Raw genomic sequence first — 23,584 nt, forward strand, 5'->3', positions numbered from 1 at the left:
GGACTGACCTATCCCCTTCCTAACTCCCTACCTACACTCACCTTTACTGGCTCCATCCCCGCCTCTTCGACCTGTTTGTTTCCTCTCCACCTATCCTCTCCTCTATCCCTCTTCTATCCGCCTCCCACTCTCTCCCTATTTATTTCAAAACCCCCTTCCCCTCCCCCTTTTCTGATGAAGGGTCTAGGCCCGAAACGTCAGCCTGTCTGCTCCTATGATGCTGCTTGGCCTGCTGTGTTCATCCAGCCCTGCACCTTGTTCTCTTTCTAAATACTTGCAGATATGGTTTTAGTACTTTATGTGGAGGTCCTATTGACAGGACCGTGTTGAAGACTAACCATATGGATGGATTGGGATTTTATTAGGCAGAAAAAAAAAATCGAAATGCTGGTTTAATAGAAACCCACAATTTTCCAATACTAGTCAATTGATCCTCCAATGCTATACCCAGAATTTTACAAATGTTACAATATAGAATGTCTTTGTCCAAAACAATGGCAACTATGTAAAATACTTTGAGGCAACCTGTTCAGACCTGCCTCCAGACCAGGTAAGCCTTGAACCATAAGAGCCCAAGCCTTCAACCTGTAGGGTCAGCAAATTGTGCAATTTAAAGACAGTTTGTTTTCCTTTCTCTGTCTATTTCTTATGTCTTTGGTACCATTAATATTTGTCTAACACCCAGGAGCAGGAGTCAAAATATTCCTGCCACCAGTTGACGTCACATTTATCGACATCGTTCTGCCTCTGGCCCATTTTCCTGGAAACAGGATCAAAGACCGAAAGGTTTCCCGCAGCAGACAGAAAAATCAGGTAAAATGCTCCTCGATAACAATTGAAGGGGCCAAAGGTATGGCAACTCATTTAAGATGGAGATGAAGAGAATTCTTATCTGACAGGGGTTTATACGTCTTTAGAGCTCTTTTCCTGACAGGGTGGTGAAAGCAGAGTCCTTGAATAATTTTAAGGCAGAATTGGGTAGATTCTTGTTTTCGAGGGATGAAAGGTTTTCGGGGTTCAGTGGGAATGTGGATCAGCCATGATGTTACTGAATGGTGGAGCATGCTCCAGGAGCTGAGTGGCCTCTCCTGCTCCTAATTCATATGTTTGTATATAACTTAAAAGATCAAGTCTTTTCTGGATTGACTGGTTTTAGCTAGCACCTCAGGGTACAATTGGGACTAGTGTCCCTGAGCTGGAGAAGTGCCAACTAGTCAAAGGCCACTGTTTGGCAATAAAGGCCACAAATAACATGAATTACAGTCTACCAGTCTTGCTGGAATGTTAGATTTTGCCACACAGTCTTGAAGGATGTTCTCAGTGTCATACAAAATTACCTGCATTGCGCTCTTTCCCATCCTGACCACCTCAAACAGTGTGACAGCCTCAATGTCATCACTCCTCTGCCTGTGTCCATTCCTGCGGTCCTGGCGGGAACACACTGACGCTCTCCTTCTGCTTTTCTCAGACTGGCTCCTCCTTCTCCTTTTCCACGACTTTTAAAAAAAACAAAAAGGGAAAGAATGTTTTACAGTTGATTTCCAAAACTAGGACTTGAAACATTAACTCTTGTTTCTGTCTCCACAGATACTGCCAGACCTGCTGAGTTTCTCCAGCACATTCTGTTTGTGCCTAAAATTTCAACTGTTGCCATTCATAACACTTCACTTGCTCAGCTCACTACTTTCCACTGAATGTCACTGCTCCTGCCTCTAGCAACCTGAAATCAAATTATGTAACCCTGCCGTTGTAAACATGAGAACATGTAGATCGAGTAGATCATGACTTATATCTTATCTACTACGTTTTTCCTATTCTTTTATACCCTCACCCAACAAAAATCTATCTAGCACAGATTTCAAATGTTCGAATGGACCCCAGCCTCGATAGCTTTCTGAGGGAAGGAGTCTCAAATTTCCATTGCCTTTTTATGAAGAAGTGCTTCTTGGTCTCACCTATGAACAAGCTCACTCTAATTTCAATGTGAAATCCTCTCGTTGTAGGCTGTTCTACAAAGCAAAGCAGTTTCTCTCTATTAATGCTGTTAAATCCTTTAACCATCTTAAACACATCAATTAGATCACCCTCAATCTTGTTCTATTGTTTTAATTCATTTTTATTTCATTGGTTCTTCTTTTATTTGTATATTTGAAGTCTAATTTGGCCACATCAAAGAAATCTATATTTAATTTTTTGCTCATGGGATACGGGCATCGCTGGCTAGGAGAGTATTAATTGTCCATCCCACATTGCTCTTGAGAAGGTAGCAGTGAGCTGCCTTCTTGAACTGCTGCAGTCCTTGCAACGTAGTGACCCCCACAATGCTGTTACAGAGGGAATTCCAGGACTTTGACCCAGCAACAGTGAAGGGCAATATAGTTTCAAGTCAGGATGGTATGTGCCTTAGAGGGGAAATTGTAAATGGTGTTGCTCCCATGTATCTGCTGGCCATCTGCTTCCAGATGGCAGAGGTTGCTGGCATAGAAGATGCCTTCGGAGGAGCCTTGGTGAATTTCTGCAGTGAACCTTGCAGATGGTATACTCTGCTCCACTATGCTTCGGTGGTGGAGGGAGAATTTTTAAAACACACATAGGGTTAAAAAATGACTCGACTTGCAGTGTGAGCAATATAAATAATAGATTCTAAATATTTGTGGCTTCTATAAGTTTTGGTCACATTGGATTATTGAATCCTAAATTTAAAACAAACCGTAATACAGACACAGTCTTATAGCAATATCAGAGAATTAAAACCAGCAGGTTCAAAAACGCTTCTTCCCTGCCGTTGTTAGACTGTTGTATGGACGCTCTAACTTCAAATAATGCTGATCTTGCTAATGTTGATCTTACATAGCGTACGCCCTGTGCAATATAACTTGTATTGCTCTGTCTGTTTTTTTTTCACCCTACGATCTGTCTATACTGCTCGTAAACAAAGCTTTTCACTGTACTCAGGCACACGTACAATAAATCAATCAAATCAAATCAAATCAAAACTAAATCTTGGGATCAAGAGACCCCTACCATCGAATCTTGCACCTATCTTGTTGCTAGGAGAGGAAGTTTCTGTGTACTCACCGATATGGAACCTCCACTTCCTCTCCTCTGATTTTCCAGATCATTGTCAGGCTCCAAGTGGCTCTCATTCTCTCTGCAACATACATACAACACATGAACATCTAGAGACTCTGGACTACATTGACCCAATTCTATTGTGCAATAGAAAGGGCACTGGAATTATTCTGCAGATTATTTTCCATGGTCCATCTAAATCTGGGTGAGGTAGTGGAGAACCAGAAATCCAACCAATATTATACAGCGCTGGATGAATTTTTTCATCTGTCCCCGTAGTAGTTGAAATAACCAAATTCGGTTTCCATAATACAGGATTTGCGGCAGCATGGTGGCTCAGTGGTTAGTTGTGTCACAGCTTCAGGGACCTAGGCTTAATTCCACCCACAGGCAACTGTCTGTGTGGAGTTTGCACATTCTGCCCATTTCTGCGTGGGTTCCCTCCCACAGTCCAAAGATGTGCCATCTGGTTCACTAGTGTGCTTTAGGGAAAGAAACTGCCATCCTTACCTGGTCTGGCCTACATGTGGCTCTAGGCCCACAGTAATGTGGTTGACTCTTAACTACCCTCTGGGTAATTAGGGATGGGCAATGAATGCTGCCTAGCCAGGTGATACCCTATTTGTAAGAATGAATAAAGAAAAAACTGGTTAGGTGAATTTGGCCATTCTTAACTGCCCATAGTGTGCAGGAATGTGCAGGCTAGGTAAATTAGCCATGGGAATTGCAGGGTTACAGGGATAGGATAGGGGAGGGTCAGTATTATGGACTCGATGGGCAAAATGGCCTGCTTCCACACTGTGGGGATTTTAAGATTTATGCTAGCATTTTGAGACAATAGATCTCAGAAATATTACTCATGAGAAGGGACATTAGCATCAGAGCAAAGGGGGCTTGTACTTTTTTCTGACGTTTTGGGTGGGATTAGTCAGGATAGTTGCAGAAACAGAGGGCCGAAGTCTAGCAAAACTCGTAGCATTTTCTCACATGACCAATCGTGATATCTTGTGGTATTTTCTACCTCCACGAGAATGTGGACTGGGAAAGGGTGCGGAGGGAGTTTGCTGTCTCCCACCTCCTTTGTCTTTGCTATGTCTCAGCCTGTCTGAGGTCTTCCTGCTGAGGGTAACTGAGTGTCCATTCAGTTATCAGACCCCTTAGTGCCTTGGGTTTGTTGGGATAGAGTCAAACTCAAATGTTGTTCGCCTCCTGAATTTGTGACAATATGTACAAAGACATTTTTTAAAACTAAAGTATATTTTTGAAATAAAAAATTAGAGGACTATTCATCGCCATGACATATATGTACAGAATAGTCACAGTTCTTAATTAACCAGAAGATTTATTGCACAATAGCAGTAAGTACAACTACAATTGGACAGGCAAAATTCCTAGGACTATAGGGAACTGGTAAAGATGTATTTACATCCTACAAAAGCAAGAATGAAACTTTTTGTCTTCACCCACAGATGGCGTGTGACTCAGTAGAATGGGTAAAGTCAACGTACCAATCTCTTCCCTCAAACTTTTCTCCCCATAGTCAATCCATTATACAATTATGTACATTCACAATTATCCAAATATCTATGCACAAATGCAGACATTCTGCACATTGCACACTTTATTCGGAGTGCACTCACATCTGTCTAGATTGTGCAATATATTACTTATTGTAAATTTATGTTTTTAGTTTTAGAGTTAGTAAAATGTCAATTTTCTGTATGTCTGAAGTTAATAATTAGCTTGTAAGTGGTGATTTCTTTTATTACAGTTTTTGAGGTCTAGCACTGGAAGTAATGGGCTTTTGTGTACATTGATAAGATTTTATGACTGAACAATATAAATAAGTTCCAGTTCAGAAGATGAGAAGAAGTTCTTTTAAAATTTAATAGAAATACCCACATATTGGACAGAGAGAGAGTTTTGTTTTTAAATTTCACTTGGAGTTTTGATGTAATTCGATGAAGTTGGCTGTATAGACAGTGTTCCCAAGAAAGGAGGGATCTAATGAAGTTAGATTACCTTAAAGAGTTAGTGGTAGTCTCAACAATGTAATGTAGGTGTAAAACCCCAAAGAGGTCACTTCAAGTAAAGTAAATTTAAGCTCAGGCAAATAATAGATCCAGGGAAAGCTACTGCAGTTCTACTCTATAAGTTAAAGCCACATAAAACTTAAACATATTCAGGCTTTAGAGACAGTCACTCTGGTGTGAGTACCAGATGAGAGGTGTTTTTGGTTACTGTATAAGGTGTGTTTTGAGGGACTGTACCGGGGATGGGCTTTGGGTACTATGTAAAAGCTGTTGTTTTTCTTTTCAATTTATAAAGGAGTGTTTTGGGATTAATAGCATTATACTTTTATTGTCTTTATGGAAATCTTTGAATTCATGTTTAAACAGGCTTATTCTGTTTTACCTTCATTACAATTGTTAATAAACTTCTGTTTTATTGTTAAAGCAAAATCTGCAGCATTATATGCTTATTGTCTGAGCAAGAAACTACTTTGCTAAAACCAAAACAAACGAAATACGATCTATCTAGCCAGGTTTCAGTCTGGCATCTGATTTGTCGGGTAATAACTTCATAGCAATTGGAACAAGAGTAGGTCTCTTCCATGAGAACTGTTGACCATGGTTCTGATCTATGTGTCAGTTCTTCTCTCATAGAAACATAGAAATTAGGTGCAGAAATAGACCATTGGGCCCTTTGAACCTGCTCCATGATTCAATATGATCTGGGCTCCATATCTCAATGCCATATTCCTATTTTCTCCCCATACCCCTTGATATACTCATCTCTCTCCTGAATAAATTCGGTGGTTTGGCATCCGCAGCCTTCTGTGGTAGGGAATTCCACAGGTTCACTACAACTTTAGAACTCAAGTTTCCAAACAATAATAATAGAATTTGAACCTCCATCACATATTTCATGAAGAAATGATGCAATTTTTAAAAAGCCTCCAGTCAACTCCCGGCCGCTGCTTGACTCCCGGTCTCAGCACAGATACCATCGTGGATCCTCTCGGCCTGCCGTAGGAGCCTCCCCTGGCAGCCCTCCAGCATGGCGTCCTCTTGGCCCAGTGTAGCAGTACGTGGCAGTCTCTCAGTCTAGCATGGTTTTGGCTCGGCCACCCAGTCTCAAGGTGATTCCAAAGCGATCTCCCAGCTTCATAAACCTCAAGGTGAAGCCTGGCGCAGTCTGGAGCCAAGGCCCAGTGCGGACTGGAGGCTCGTTGCCAGTGTGGTCCAGGTTGGAAGTCCGTTGTTCTGAACTTTTATTTCCGAAATGCTAGACATTTTATTTCTCTATTTTCTAAGATCTTGTAACTGACGAAATAACTTTGTCCCGAAGATGGCACTGTAAATGGCAACTTATAAACTTTTCACTGTACTCATTTGAGTACATGTGACAATAAAGATAATTATATTCTATTCAATTCTATTTTTATTCCCCCCCCCTCCCCGGAACTGAGCTAGCAGGCAAATTTGGAAAGATAACTAACCCAGCAACTTTTAAAAGACATTTGTTCAGCATCAACTTCGCTTCCCCCAACCTCCCCCCGCCCCTTCTCGCACACTATGACTCACATCCACCCAGAATGAATCATTCATCAGTTAAGTGGCTCCTTACTTTTGGAGGGAGGCCTTGCTGGATAATTCTGGCTCTGCTATCATCACTGCTTCGTGTTCAGAAATGCAGTCAAAGGTCTAACAAAGTGGCCTTCTTAGATTGGGAGCCATCATATGGTGTCCATCTGCTGCATGTTCTTAGTCCCTGCCTCAGGAACTCCTCCGTTTTGGGTCACATTTTGTTCCAGAGCTGCAGAAATGAAAAGAAAGCACATACAATGTGTTAATGAAACGTGGATACAGTGGTGTTCTGTATGAAAACAGAAAAGAAGATATGTCTTACATTTACATAGTATTCTACATGACCACAAGACATCTCAAAGAAATTTATAGCCAATTGAATGTTTTGTGAAGTATGGTCACTGCTAAACGTAGAAAACACAGCACCTAATTTGCATTCAACAAGCACCTACAAACAACAATGTGTGATGATCCCAGCTAGTGGTAATTTTAAACAACTCAAATCCCAGAGTAAAATCGAGTTTGATTACGAATTCTATTTCCACAATCTGGTTGGTCAGTCACTGCATGTATTTGCACAAAGCTATTGAACAACTTTACCAAAAGAACATAACTTTATTGGACAAAAAAGCTACATATAACACAATTTAGTAAGATCTTAGCCTAAACTACAAAATAATTCAAAAATTCTTAACACTTTTTCCCAGCTACATTCTTTACAAGCATAACTCAACTCCAGGGAAGTATCTTCACTCTAAAATTTCTTACACAGCTGACTTTCTGCCCATTTGCCAGATTTAAGCCACTCTGTCTCTCCCAGGAACACATAAATGCAGATGAGTGACTCTTTTCAGTTCTCCTCCTTGGTTTGCTAAAATGGCTTAAGACTTATTTTCAGCTCCGTTGGCCTGAAGATTTCTTTACAACTCTCACAACCTGGAGACTTCTACAAAGTTAAAAACCGTTGTTCTCCTGGTGAGATTATCTTCTTCTGAACTCAAACTGCTAGTCTATTTCTGTAGATCACAAAACTCAACACTCTAGACAATCAGCAATTAGCTGCCCAGTTTAGGACCCATGCTTCCTCGGAAATTATATTTGAACTCACTATTCAAAAAAGACTTTCTGACCTTTTTATCAAAAAAGGCTACCCTCAAGAACTAAAACTAAAAATCCATTTACCACTTCTTTAGAATCCAATTTCTCGAATGAAAGTAGATTAGAAGCCTGTATCACAAATGCCATAATGATCAGGTAATTTGTTTTTATTGTGTTGATCTCTCTTTTACAAAATAATGCCAAGGTAGGAGATAAGCAGAAACATTCCTAGTATGAGAGCAGCAGGAATGGAAAACATCTCTATAATCAAGGTGACAGTGAGAACTACTTCTCACCAGGTCATCCCTCAGTCAATGCACTGACAATGACGCATGTCCTTAAGGGAAGAGGTGAGCACTTCAGGAAGCACACTGGTTAGTTAAAGGAAAATGGCACAGGGGTAGTAAGACCATTTTCTAGCTTTGCACAAGAATGAAAGTGACAATATAAAATAAAGTAGACAAAGAAAAACTGTTCCTACTATCTCTATTCCTATTAGCTGATGGCCAAAGGATAAGAGGACAAATATTTCAGGCTTTAGTCGTAAGAGACTCTGAGGAACATAAAGAAAATCTTTCTTTAACACAGTGAGTGGTAATGACCTGAAACTCACTGACCAGAAGGGTAGTGGAAGCAAGAGCAAGGATTTCAATAAACTTGCATAGCTTCAAAGATATAACGGGGAAATTGCACTGACTGGGTTGTTCCAGAGAGCTGTCATGAAACTAATGGGCCTAATGGTCCCTGTCTGTGCCTCTATGACATGTAAGAGGGCTATGTGAAGGGAGAATTATCTCTGGTACAGTATCTTACAGCAGCACATAAAGGTACATAATGTGAAGGAGAAAAAGCACATGATAAACAACCAAACTACATTATCCTCAGCACTATTTAGCACAGTATCTCAAAGAGATTTATGTGGTAGGTGGCCAACTTCCTGCTTATTACCCGAATGAGTCAAGTTTAATATTTTCACAAGACTGCAGGCCCACAGTTTATTGTAGCATTTTTTCACCTGATAATTTCTTCCAATTGAAGATTTCCAAAGGCCAGATTCTCACTGCTTTTCACAAAGAGCGAGAGAGATTCATAGGCAGCTAATGCATATGTATCTTTGTGAAAGGAGCTATACATACATCAGTTACACACAGACAGCTGTCAGCAGAGGAGTGCAGAACATTTTCTCTTAAAAATTCAGGCAATGAGGTTACGATCACAGGAATTAGAGAGTGAAAAATGCTACAATATTGGGAGAGGTATTGTGCATATGAAATGTTATGTTGATAAATGAATGGAAAGAAATGGAGCCTTTCTCGGAGATGTAATCTCAAACCATGATCTTAGTGATTTGTAGCTCAGCGATTTTTAACATTTCTTCTAACTGCAAGAAAAGGGGAGTACTTAGCTCAATCTTGTACAGGAAATGCCCACCAGGATCGACTTTCACAACATCAAAAACAGAAGCAACAATGCACAGCAGCATTTGGAACAGTGTGTTAGCATTTAGCACGCTGTTTTAACTTTGACATTATAGGAAAATAAGAAGGCCATTCAGCACTGTTCCAACATTCTATTAGATCATGGGCTAAACTGTACAGAGAGAGACAGCCTTGTTGTCACGACTGCGATCTGTTTTAAAATGAAACTTGATGATCTCCCATGATTTATCATAGAATCCCTACCCTGTGGAAACAGGCTATTCGGCCCATCGAGTCCACACCAACTCCACACCAAACAGCATCCCACCCAGACCCACCCCCTACCCTATCCCTGTAACCCTGCATTTCCCATGGCTAACCCACCTAGCCTGCACATCCCCGGTCACTACGGGGCAATTTAGCAGGACCAATCCACCTAATCTGCGCATCTTTGGACCGTGGGAGGAAACCAGAGCACCCGGAGGAAATCCACGCAGACACAGGGAGAATGTGCAAACTGATTCCACACAGGCAATCGCCCGAGAGTGAAATTGAATCCGGGTCCCTGACACTGTGAGGCGGCAGTGCTAATCACTGAGCCACCGTGCTGTGCACAATTAGCATGTCAGACATTTGTTGGGGGCAAATTTTAAGGTCTGCTGATAGTCATAGATTGTCAAAATAAAAATCGAGGGAAGATGCACATCAGAGGCTTTCTCCACACTCTGAGCCGTACATTATCAGCCAAAATTAAACTTGGTCATTGTTCTTCAATGATCATTTCTCAGATACTCCCTATAGGCAAGTAGCCAAAGTGATCGGTTGCAAATCTGGGAAGACATTGGACTATCTCAGGGCCATAAAATCCAAAGGACATAATGGGTTTTCTGCCTTTTCACGTATATTAAGATCACTTTACATTCTGGTTTGTGACGATTTTTCATGTCTATAGGGGAATGGACTTAATTGCTTTTTTGTTACAATGTATCAATATATAAAATAGCAAAAGGACTAATGAGCAGACATTGATGATTATTACCCAGGCGGATTCAGTGTTGAGCTAAATTAATATGCTGAGTTCAAATAACTAGTCTGCTGAATTGTATCAAATTTACAGCTTCACCTAATATTAACTGAATTCCTTTCCACTGCCAGGCTCTGCAAATCCTTGAATATTATTCTCCTAATGGAGTCATCAGCACCTTCCAGTTTATTAAGACAAAATTTAGCTTAAATAATGTTCCTCAAATTCACAAAAACACAGCCTGATCACCAAAAGATCTGTTTCTTCGAATATATGAAATCAATATGTCATTAGCAAAAGTAAGTATCTGGGAGCAAAATAATCCACATTGAAACATGCAACAACAAAGGCCATTTGTCCAATGTTCATGGGTAGGCTACTTTAAAGCGTTATTCAAGTAGTCCCCACTCTTTCCCCATTGATCTGCAAATTGTTCTTTTTCAAGTTTATAGAGCTAAGGTGGATAAATGGATTTGAGGTACAAAACAGCCTTAAACAGACTGACAGACAGGACTGATGAGGATGAATGCTCTCCTTTTATGTTTGCAAGTGTATAATCAAATTCCCTCTTGAAAGTTACTATTGAATCTGCTTCCTTCATCCTTTCAGGCAGTGCATTTCAGGTTGTAAAAACTTACAATATAAAAATATTTCTCCTCATCTCCTCTCTGGTTCTTTTATCAAATATTACAAGTGCATGCACTGAAAATTGGCAAATGTCATGTTACAGCCCCTGTTTGTTAGTCTGTTTGCCTGTACTAACAGATTCCAAAGCTAACAGAGTTCAAGCAAAACTGGAACACAAATGAGGTACGGACCAGAAAGGAAAGGATTAGTTTTTGATGAAATTCCAGATCAAAATTCAGAGCCTGGATTCTTTTTTAATAGATCTGTTAGCATTGGGAGCTCAGGTGAATTAACTTTTCTTTAGAACGTTGAGGTGTGTTCTATTCACAATTGTATTGAATGCTTTTGAATGCTGTGGATTCAATTTGAAGTACAATTTGTTACAGCTATCAAAATGTGAACAGAGTTTTCACAGCAGGTTGTTGGATAATAATTCATCTACAGCATCCCCAGTGAAAAAACATTTTTTTTCATTCTCATAGGTAAAGAACATCAATCAGGCAGTGAAAAACCTCAATTCCAACAACATTAAGTAAACACAGCATACTTGAAATGCTTCTACTACTACCGAGCGGCCTTGACTTGTCTTAAAACTGTGTCCACTGGATACTGGCTGACCTGCTAGTGGAAGCAGTTTGTGTTAATTAACAAGCATAGCTGAATTGACCTGGATTAATCTAGTAAGTAGCTGTAATGTTTAGAGCACAGTGGTCCCAGAATCATAACTAAAAGGCATTCCAAAGTGCTTTATAGTCAATAAAGTATTTCTGAGGTGTAGTTTCATTTCCCATTTCCCTCCCTGAGACATCATGGCCCTAATGTCCTTTAGTGAAGGAAACTGCCATCCTTACCTGGTCTGGCCTACGTGTGACTCCAGACTCACAGCAATGTGGTTGACTCTTAACTGCCCTCTGGGCAATTAGGGATGGGCAATAAATGCTGCCTAGCCAGTCTCGCCACTCATCCTGTGAGTGAATAAAAAAATTAATTGCCTAACAGCTTGAACCATTGTCAACAGAATTACAAATCAAAGATTGGATTCTATGGTCTAAGCTCTCTTATAAGGTTCACTGATAAAACTGTGGAGCAAAGCTGGAAGATAAATATTCTTCTGACATTTCTCGATGAATAAATAATATTAAATTCAGGAACCAAAACTGTTTTATTCCAGAGTCAAAAGATAGCATGATCCTGTCAGCAACTTCTCCAATTAACAAACACAGATTTGCATGCCAATGTGCTTATCCATTGGTGCAGAATCTCTACTGAAGCTTATTGCTTTAAGATGCAAAAGGAGAATCCTGCAAAAGGCACATTCTAGAAGGAAAATAATTAGAAAATTGTAACATACTACTTGAAAATTACCCAGGTCAATGGCATCATCATTTCTAAGCTGCAGAATCCTAAATCCTAAGGAAAGCATCATTTATTTCTGTACTTTGAGAGGTGAAGAAGCCAATTATCCACTCCTCAGACTTGAGTCAGCAAAGCAAAGTGGTCACTGTGACTGTTGCACACTTGGCCCATTATTGAAGCTGAGCATGAAAAATCATTTCATCCACAAGACCCAGACATAGGAACAGAATCCATTGGAGCAACTTGTGTTATAACATCAATGCAGATGGCATTCCTGATTATAAAGAGCCACCTTTTTTTTTGAAAAACAAAAACAGAAATTGGTGGAAAAATTCAGCAGGTCAGGCAGCATCTGTTAGAGGAATCAGAGTTTACTTTTCGGGTCCCGTGTCCCTTCTTCAGAACTCATTCTTTTTTCCCCAGTTCTGAAGAAGGGTCTCACAACAGACTAAATGACTTGTGGTGTACTTTTGCTCTTTATTTCCAACTTCCATTGTTCATGACCTATAATTCTCATCTCTGCAGTTTGCTTTTTCATATTTTCTTTCTTCCACTTCCGAAAGGTGCTGATTTAAGCAGTGGTATTATCTGGATTCGTTCATGAGATGTGGGCATCATTGGCAAGACCATCAGTCCACCTTTAATTGCCCTTGAGAATTGCTCTCACCATCAATATCCTGGGGTTCACCATGGACAAGCTATGTAAATCCAGTGACCACAACAGCAGGTCAGAGGCTAGGAAAGCTGCAGTGGGCAACTCACTTTCTGACTCTCCCAAGCTTATCCACCAACAAGGCACAAGTCAGGAATGTGATGGAATACTCCCCACTTGCCTGGATGAGTGCAGCCCCAACAACACTCAAGAAGCTTGACTCCTTCGGACAAACTCAACTCCACAAACTGACAAAGCAGTCAGAGATAGTCGGAACTGCCAATGCTGGAGAATCTGAGATAACAAGGTGTAGAGCTGGATGAACACAGCAGGCCAAGCAGCATCAGAGAAGCCGGAAGGCTGACGTTTTGGGCCTAGGCCCTTCTTCAGAAATGGGGGAGGGGAAGGGGGTTCTGAAATAAGTAGGGACAGAGGGGGAGGCGGAGGCGGAAAGAAGATGGATAGAGGAGAGGATAGGTGGAGAGGAGACAGACAGGTCAAAGAGGCAGCGATGGAGCCAGTAAAGGTGAGTGTAGGTGGGGAGTTAGGGAGGGGATAGGTCAGTCCAGGGAGGACGGACAGGTCAAGGGGGCGGGATGAGGTTAGTACGTAGGAGATGGGGGTGCGGCTTGAGGTGGGAGGAGGGGATAGGTGGGAGGAAGAACAGGTTAGGGAGGCCGGGGCAAGCTGGCTGGTTTTGGGATGCAGTTGGGGGAGGGGAGATTTTGAAGCTTGTGAAGTCCACATTGAGACCATTGGGCTGCAGGGTTCCCAAGCAAAATATGAGGTGCTGTTCTTGCAACCTTCGGGTGGCATCATTGTGCAGGTGAACATCTGCTTGATGTGGAAGCTCTTCTTGGGGCCTGGGATGGGGGTGAGGGGGGCGGTGTAGGGGCAGGCTGCCGATGCTGGAGAATCTGCGATAACAAGGTGTAGAGCTGGATGAACACAACAGGCCAAGCAGCATCAGAGGAGCAAGAAGGCTGACGTTTCGGGTCTGGACCCTTCTTCAGAAATTCAAACCTTCTTCAGAAGACAAAGCAGTCAGTTTGATTAGCACTATATCCACAAACATCCACTCCCTCCACCACGAATCTCAGTAGCAGCAGTGTGTACCATCTACAAGATGCTTGGCAGAAATTCACCAAGGTTCCTTAGACAGCACCTTCCAAACCCATGACCACTGTGGGATAAAGGACAAGGGCAGCAGATATATGGGAACACCACCATCTGCAAGTCACTCACCATCCCGACTTGGAAATATAAAATTCCAAAATCCTGAAATTCTCTGCCTAATGGCATTGTGCATCTACCTACAGAACACGGGCTGTAGCAGTTCAAAAATGCAGCTCACTACCACCTTCTGAAGGGCAACTAGGGACGGGCAATAAATGCTGGCACAGCCAGTGATGCCCACATCCCAAATGTGAATACAAAAAAATTACAATGGTGAGTTACTTTGTTGAGTGTCATGTGGATTTTAACTTTAAGTGGCAATTTTGATATAACTGAGCAGTTTACTAGGTCATTTCAATAGCTATTTACAAGTAAACCCTGCTGCTGTGGTTCTGGAGTCTCTTACGGACTAAACCCAGTCAGGACTATAAGAAATAATAAAGAAATAGGTACAGAAATAGGCTGCAGAGATAGTAGGTACTGCCGATGCTGGAGAATCTGAGACAACAAGGTGTAGAGCTGGATGAACACAGCAGGCCAAGCAGCATTAGAGGAGCAGGAAAGCTGACGTTTCGGGTCTGGACCCTTCTTCAGAAATGGGGGAGGGGAAGGGGATTCTGAAATAAATAGGGAAAAAGGGGGAGGCAGATTGAAGATGGATAAAGGAGAAGACAGGTGGAGAGGAGACAGACAGGTCAAAGAGGCGGGGTTGGAGCCAGTAAAGGTGAGTGTAGGTGGGGAGTTAGGGAGGGGATAGATCAGTCCAGGGAGGATGGACAGGTCAAGGAGGTGGGATGAGGCTAGTAGGTAGGAGATGGGGGTGGGGCTTGAGGTGGGAGGAGTGGATAGGTGGGAGGAAGGACAGGTTAGGGAGGCAGGTACGAGCTGGGCTAGTTTTGGGATGCGGTTGGGGGAGGGGAGATTTTGAAGCTTGTGAAGTCCACATTGATACCATTGGGCTGCAGGGTTCCCAAGCGAAATATGAAATGCTGTTCCTGCAACCTTCGGGTGGCATCATTGTGGCATCGCAGGAGGCCCAGGATGGACATGTCGTCCAAGGAGTGGGAGGGGGAGTTGAAATGGTTCGCGACTGGGAGGTGCACCAAACAGGGAGAATAGGAAAATGGAAATGAGAGCATGACCAGCCTTGATCTTACTGAATGACAGAGTAGGCTTGAAGGGCCAAGTGGCCTAGTCCTTCTCCTGCTCCTAAGTCCTAGGTTTGTATGATCAATTACAGAGTATCATTTTTCAAAACTTCTAATTAACAATTTTTTTTATTCATTCACAGGATGAAGGCATCCCTGTCTAGGCACCATTTATCGCCCATCCCTAATTGCCCAGAGGGCAGTTAAGAGTCGACCACATTGCTGCGGTCACATGTAGGCCAGACCAGGTAAGGATGGCAGTTTCCTTCCCTAAAGGACATTAGTGAACCAGATGAGTTTTTCCAACAATCAGCAATGGATTCACAGTCATCATTAGACTCCTAATTCTAGATATTTATTGAATTCAGATTCCACCATCTGCTGTGGCAGGATTTGAACTTGGGTCCCCCTAAACATTGTCTGTGTCTCTGGATTTAACAGTCCAGCAATAGTTCCATTAGGCCATCGCCTCCCCTAACAAATCACAACCATCAATTGTTCGATGAAGATACATCGCAAAGTGTTTGAAACAGAAACAAAGAAGAAATCAAGATGTAATTGCCACTCATCGAAACCATTGCATGTGACATTGGGAATGATTCAAATGGTTCAACCAAATATGACCTTTCTGCCATGGAATCGGTTGCATAATCACTATTCTGTATACCGTAAACTGAACAGCACAGTTTCAGTCCTTTTTTATTCCAAACTGAGCGCTATATTGTTACCTCATTTATAAAGAGTTAGGAACTAACTGTTATAAGAATGTATAACCAGGCTATCACTGCTGCACTACAGTCATGTCTTGAGAAAAAATGCACAGCTCATGCTCAGATCAGTGAAATAGTTTGGAAGAAGACACCCATACATTGTGTCTGAACATGTAACCACTTCAAACTTTTGGGAATCACAGGAAATAACAACTTGTGGCTAGTTTGTGCAAATTAATGATGCTGACATTGAAATGCATTATCAAAAAATGTTTGTGCTGAGGTAGTTGGAGGTGTTAAAAATTTTATACCTACAAACATCTTTTTCACGCAGGGCGTGCAATGAGCTGCCAGAGGAAGTGGTGGAGGCTGGTACAATTACAACATTTTAAAGACATCTGGATAGGTACACGAATAGGAAGGATTTAGAGGAATATGGGCCAAATGCTGGCAAATGGGACTAGATTTATGTAGGATATCTGGTCGGCATTGACAAGTTGGACTGAAAGGTCTGTTTCCGTGCTGTATACCTATCTAAAACAATTTTGTACAGCTTTAAATAAGCTGCTGCCTTACTAACTGTAAATGAAGTTTGGTATATTGTGAGCGTACCCAGGGGATAACTTAATGATGATGTGCACACAGCTGAGACAGCCCCATCATGCCATTGTCATTGTTTGGAGGAGAGTGTTTCCATTGGGAATTTTAATTTTCAGAGCATGGTGCAAATGTCTACGCTGTGTGGAAAACTAAGGAGGTTTCAACTACAAAACATTAACCTTCTTTGCTAAGCTATCTTCTGCATTATGTACATCCAACAGGTACCCAGGAACAGCTTGAAAACTGCATGGATCAGGATACTGCTTTGAAAATCTCCCCATTGTAACATTCACCTGCGGTTGTTTGGGTGTGTCAAAATGGCTGTTGCTGTAACTCAGGATTTTTTAACCTGTGGTATAAATTGAAAAGAAACACAGCAAAACCTGCTGGAGATCTGTGAGTAAACTATCATTCTTTTAACTGTACAAAATATGTTTCTAAACAGTTCAACAGATAGAGTGTGGCGTGCAACCAGGCTAACAAAATCTTACAGTACATCTTCATGGATAGTCTAACATCTAAAAGCCATATTAACATCATGATTGTTGTTGTTTATGGAAGCTTCCAGAAAACGAGGTGAGGTGATGGCGAAGATATCCTTTATTTTCAAGAGAAACAGAAAGAAAGTATCTCGGGAAGTGTATCAGGAATGGTTTCCTCAATGTGCCTGGTTGTAATATTTAAAATGAATTTACTGCACCGTGAAAGCATGCATATTGTCAGTTTAGTATCAAGAGACTGAGACATGGTTCTCTGCAAAAGGACTACGGCTGCAAATGGTCAGGTACCATTTTGCAAATGGAGAGTAAAGCCTGGCAATTTTTTCACATAATTATTTCTGCTATTAATTATTATGTATCAAGTTGTTTTGTTTTCTTTTCTTTGATAGTGGCTATTATTTGCATGTGATACAGCTAGGAAGGCAAACCCTGCTGGGGGGAGGAATTTGCTGGCATGATCACTTTCCCAGCTGGAGTGTGGGGTTTCATCCTGTCCAGATTGATCAGAATGGCAGTAATAGCCTTGGTCCCTGTCAGCTGTGTAAGAGCCCATTTGAAACAACAGGCAACATTTTTTACATAGTGAGTGGTTCGTGTGTGCAATGTACTGCCAGAAGAAGTGGTGGATGCAGGTACAGTTACAGCATTCAAAAGATAGTTCAATAAGTATATAACAGGAAAGGTTTGGAGGGATATGGACCAAACACAGGCAGGTGGGACTAGTTTAGTTTGAGAACATGGACTGGTTGGACCGAAGAATCTGTTTCCGTGCTGTATGACTCTAAGCTGGTCAGCCCACAATGCATTTCTTAGGAAAGAGTCCAAATGCTTTTCTTGCACAAGAACTGCACAAAACAGTTCATGAAGTGGCCCAAATTAACAATTTTGCTGTGACTCGTGTAGCAAATGAAAGGTCTGTATTCCACCAGCATAGACAACCTCTGATACTGAAGGTGATGAGACACAAGTGCAGATTCCTAGCAGCACTAATTTTTATTTTTAAATTGATAGTACGAATTTCACTTCCATTTCTGGGTCAGATTGCAGGGAAATTTACTCTGAAATCCTTAGATAGCACAGTTTGGGGGTTTTCATTTTGTGGTATTGTCAGAGGGGGAAAGAGTGCAAAAAAACAGGTCGGTATGAACACAGCAGGCCAAGCAGCATCATAGCTATGATGCTGCTTGGCCTGCTGTGTTCATCCAGCCCTGCACCTTGTTGTCTCGGATTCTCCAGCATCTGCAGTTCCTACTATCTCTGATTCAAAAAAAACAGGTCGCTTGGTTCACCATTGTTCACTACTGCCAGACCAAATTCACCCCCAGGTGCTTCTGATAATGCAGCATTCCCTCAGTACTGCACTAAAGAGCCAAATTAAAATATATACAGGAGACATTTCCTAAAAATGGGATCTTGAACCTACAATATTATGAATCATGAATGCCACCAATTGTTCCAAAGACTTCTTAGCAAACTGATTGGATCTTCACATAGTGCAACAAGAAATCAGTGATCAATACAGTTTGAATTTAACACTGGGCCTCAGGAATTAAACAGCAAGCTCTCGCTGTACCAGTGCTGGTCTCCAACTGACCCTGCTTGTGCCAGTTCTGCTCTATGCTGCAACAGTGACAATCCTTTAAAAATACTGCATTGGCTATTAGGCACTTTGTGATGGCAAGTCATCAAGAAATGTGCAACATAAGTGCAAGTCTTTCATTCCTTTAGTTTGTGAGCTTCAGGAAGGCTGCATATTATTAAGTGGCTGTTCATTTGTTGGTGCCATATGAGTGAAAAAAGCTAGTTAAAAATGAATCCTCGACTCAGTTGGTAGCATACATGCCTCTGAATCTGAAAGATGTGGGTCAAGTCCCACCCCAATGAGAAAAATCTCAGCTGATACTTCAATGCAACCCTGAAGGGGTTCTGCACTGTCAGAGTTGCCATCTGTTGGAGAAAACAAAGTGTGCTTTCATAGGGAGTTGTAAAGGGTCCCATGACACTACTTCGAATAAAGTAGTGGGATTCTCTATAAGGTCAGTACATCCACTCTCTCTGTATCTATGTCATTCAAAAATCCACGAATGCATCCCATCAGATGTTTGTGAAGATCACAGGGAGTAGGGGATCTGACAGTTAAATGTTCAAACTTCCTGGGTAATTCCCATGGAAGTTAGTGTGTCGGCTGTCTATGGGGTCTGGCCACATGTTACTGTTTCCATCAACGCGTGTAGAAATTGGATAGTTTGGCCAATCAGTTAATCCTGCTGCAGCTCAGGAATTGTACAAGTGGGAATAGATTTATTATTTTTGTAACCTATTTTCTAATCAACCTGCTCAGTGATGTTATTACACACCTCTGGGACAGGTGGAACTTGAATCCAGGCCTCCTGGCTCAAAAGGTAGGGATGCTACCACTGTGCCACAAGGGCCCCAAGTGGGAATAGATTCTGCACCCGAGCTGACCAATTTCCACTTACTGCAATTTCATATTTAGATCATAGAATCATAGAATTCCTACAGTATGGAAACATGCCATTCAGCCAATAGAGTCCACACTGACCCTCTGAACAGCATCCCACCCAGATCTTGCCCCCACCTTTCCCTGTAACCATGCATTTCCCATAGCTAATCCACCCAGCCCACACATCCGTGGACATATGGGGCAATTTAGCATGGCTAGTCCACCTAACCTTCACATCTTTGGACTGTGGGAGGAAACCGGAGCACCTGGAGGAAACCCACACAGACACGTGGAGAATATGCAAACTCCACACAGACAGATGCCAGAACTATAGAAGTGAGTTGGTAATTTATGAATAGATGTTGCTGGATGGCACTATTGGTAGCTCCTTTTTTCCCTCATCTGTTGATTAGGAGGGGTGGTAGAGTAGTAATGAAAAATAAAAACAGATAATGCTGAGAGATAGTGCTGAGAAACTAGTCTGGTAGTATCTGTGGAGAGAAAACTGAAGAGGAGTCATATCAAACTCAAAACGTTAATTCTGTTTCTCACAGATGCTGCCAAACCTGTTGCGTTTCTCCAGCATTTTCTGTTTTTATTTCAGAGCTTCAGCATCACAGCATTTTGCTTTTATTAGGGTGGTAATTAACTGGGTTATTATTTGGTTAAGGAAGCAGCTGTAGATTTAGTAAACCAATCTTGAATACTGTAGTCAAGACATTGCCCATTTTTATAGCCTTTGTTGCATCCAAACACTCACTCTAATGTTATATGGAGTGAACCGAGTTGGTTGGGCAATACCTTTGTGATGGTGATTGCTTTGGGAAGATCTTAATAGGATTGTCCATTTAATATTTTTTCCACCTCTTGCACTCAAGTGGTTGAGGATGGAGATCTTCATGAAGACTCTTCCTGCCAATTGCCTGGCTGTCCACAAGCATACTAGGCTGATGAGTGACAAGTGGAAGGTCTCTTTTTTTCTTGTCTTCCTTTGTACATGGTATACCCAGTTCCTTCCTATTCAAGACTTTTCCAAGTTGTTTTGTCGTGTAGTGGAACCTTGAGCTCAACTTTATTTTCAAGGCATCAGGAAAATGCAGGGTGGCATTGGACTCTGCGGTGAATATGGGTGTGTTCTCAGACAAATCAAAGAAGTAGCCAGTACTAGAATCACATGATATCAACTGAACTATCTCAAGTAGGATAGAATGTTGACTACACCAAAAATCCCATTCTCACTTGCCTACAAAAGGGGCAAATGAGATCATCAGCAGATGATGGCTACTAAAATGTTAGTAAAATAGGCCTTTTGAGTGGCAAACTACTGAGTCCAAAATGGATGGACTTAAGTCCTCCATAAAAGAAGATTCTAACATAATCATGAAGTGGATCTATACAATGCCCCAAATCCTGTCAAATGTAATCAGAGCCAGAGACAGAAACAGCCATGCTTGTTCCATAGTCCATAAGGAAGCTTCACAGATAGTGAGCATTTATGAACTAATATAAAGTATATTCAGTAATCAATGGCACCAAATGTTCACCCAACATAAGGTATTATGTCCCAAAGTGTTCACCAGGCATACCCACCTATGTATGAAGTTAGATCCGAGATCAGACAACTCAATGCAATTTGTGAAGTTTAAATCTGAAATCCGGTGCAGATTATTGGTGCACCTGAATATATTTCACACTTCAGTCTCTTCACTATCGCTCCCATGGGGTTTTGCATGCTGGTTAATTAGATCGGAACTGCTAATTGGAAGCTAAGTGAGAGCTGAGACAGCTTAATGAAGGTCAGTTCTATAGACACTCTTACTGCTATCAGAAAGGTTGATGACAAATACATAAGATTTTACCAATCAAAAAGACAAACAGTTCAAGTCTTTAACTTTCCAAGCAAATAATATCTGTGAAAAACATCCTGGTTCTCCTTTCTCCCACTATTGGCTGTAGCCCTGGAACTGCCTGCTTCATGCCACTCATGGCTACAAATACTCATCCAAATGGATTTCCCCTAGATTGGTTCTGTTAAATAGTAAAATAAAACAAAGAACTGCGGATGCTGGAAATCTAGGGGAAAAAAAGCTAGTTCTGAACAGCAGCAGTTCTGAAGAAGGATCACTGGACACAAAGCATTAACTTTGATTCCTCTCCACATATGCTGCCAGACCTGCTGAGTTTCTCCAGCAATTTCTGTAATTTTAAATAGTGTTGCGTGTGATTTTCATTTGCTCCAAGACGCACCACTCCTTGGAAGGAGTGTGGTGAGCACCATGGAGGAGGCTAACCACAACATCCTTACCACAGGATATAGCAAAGTGGAGGCTGGAAATTCAGTTGTTCCAAAGGATTTGATCCATCATATGGTCACTGTGCTCTAGCTTCTGGGGCTATTTACAATTTAAACCCACCCATTCTGAGCAACTGCAACACAGCAGCACTTCCCACATCCAATGCACCAAAAGTATTGAATAATGTGAACGCGTTAAGCAGTTTCTCCAGTCACCATGCCATCCGCCAAGCGAAAATGGCTGTATCGTACGCCCCTGTTAATAAAGCCAATGACACTGTTTGCTTTATTTACTGCTCTCTTCATCTGTCCTGCCACCTTCAATGATCTGTGCACATATACACCCAGGTCCCCCTGCTCCTGCACCTCCTTTAGAATTGAGCTTCCCATTTTATATTGTTTTTCAATGTTTTTCTGACCAAAGTGCATCACCTCACACTTCTCTGCATGAAATTTCATCTGCCACCTATCCACCAACTTGTCATTATCAATTGAGGAAAATGTTTTCTTCACACAGTTAGGGTCTGGAATGCCCTATTTGGAAGTGTGCTGGAGGCAGGTTCAGTTGAGCCATTCAAGAAGGCAACAGATGATTATTTAAATAGAAATAATGCATAGGGTTTCAGGAAAATGGCAGGAGATTAGCATCATGTCAAAATGCTCAAAGAGCTGGTGCAGACATGGTGGGCTGAATGGCCTTCTTTTGCACCATAACAATTCTCTCATTCCTTGGGAGGAACAGGAGAAGTCAGAGTTACACCTCTGTGCTATTTAAAACTTAAGTGATATGGATTCTGGATGCAGGATCATCTTCTAGGACAGAAGATATTAAGAATGGACCCAAACAAAAATAATTAAATACCCCAAAAGATTGCAGAGCAATAAATTTTTGGCCAGTGGCACTTATTAATGGCACATTCTGCACATATCAAATCTGCTCACTTTGTGCTAAATGATAACTATTAAGCTATGTATCTTACAAATGGAAACTTTGTCTTCCGCTAAATCGCCCAGCAGAATGCATCATTATGATTTATTGTTCTCATTTTGAGTTTGGAACCTACACTTTAATATAAGCTTTTATTGACATTAACAACACAACAAAAATAAATATAGAAACTGTTAAAATCTATTGAAGCAGGAGAATCTTTAAATATATCATCCACCTTTGAGTTATAAAGTATATAAGAAGGCCAACTGCTGATCGTAGGGAAAATGGACCCCAAGATTGAAGGATGTTACTGGAGCGAGGAACTGACCTCATTCAGTTTGGCAAAGTCGCCTTATCTAAATAATTGTAATATACCTTCTCTGTGTTTTCAACATGTAAAGAAAGACCACAGTTATAGGTAGGGAAAGGAGAATGCGGCCATTTCTGAAAGACCTCCTGATTTCTCACTGTTAGGAAAATATTGCAATCTGACTATGTCAAACCTAAAGTTGAAAACCCATATTCCATGGTTTTGCCCATTCATTTACTCTCTTTGTAATATTTTATGAACATTTCAACAAGGGCCATTAGATCTTTCAAGCCAGCTTCACCATTCATGAAGGTCATAGCTGATCTGATTTTATCCTCAACTCTACTTTACTGCACAATACGCTCATAGAGTCACAGACATGTACAGCACAGAAACAGACCCTTTGGTCCAACTCGTCCATGCCAACCAGATATTCTAAATTAATCTAGACCCATTTTCCAGCATTTGGCCCATACCCCTCCAAACCCTTCCTATTTGTGTACCCATCCAGGTGCCTTTTAAATATTGTATTTCTACCAGCATCCACCACTTCCTCTGCGAGCTCATTCCATACACACACCACCCTCTGCATGGAAAAGTTGTCCCTTAGGTCCC

General features: G+C 41.5%; 1 protein-coding gene across 1 annotated transcript in view; it reads right to left on the reverse strand.

Annotated features, from left to right (window-relative positions):
- si:ch211-269e2.1 (cohesin subunit SA-2) overlaps positions 1-23,584 on the reverse strand; it is a 126,015-nt gene that overhangs the window by 96,971 nt on the left and 5,460 nt on the right. The window contains exons 2-4 of the mRNA XM_048597887.1: positions 6,703-6,891; positions 3,079-3,151; positions 1,338-1,496 (exon numbers count right to left, since the gene is read on the reverse strand). Of these exons, the coding sequence (XP_048453844.1) occupies positions 1,338-1,496; positions 3,079-3,151; positions 6,703-6,746 (276 nt within the window). The 5' untranslated portion in view covers positions 6,747-6,891. The remainder of the gene's footprint in view (positions 1-1,337; positions 1,497-3,078; positions 3,152-6,702; positions 6,892-23,584) is intronic.

Source organism: Rhincodon typus, chromosome 6, assembly GCF_021869965.1.
Source record: "Rhincodon typus isolate 14 chromosome 6, sRhiTyp1.1, whole genome shotgun sequence".
NCBI lineage: Eukaryota > Metazoa > Chordata > Chondrichthyes > Orectolobiformes > Rhincodontidae > Rhincodon > Rhincodon typus.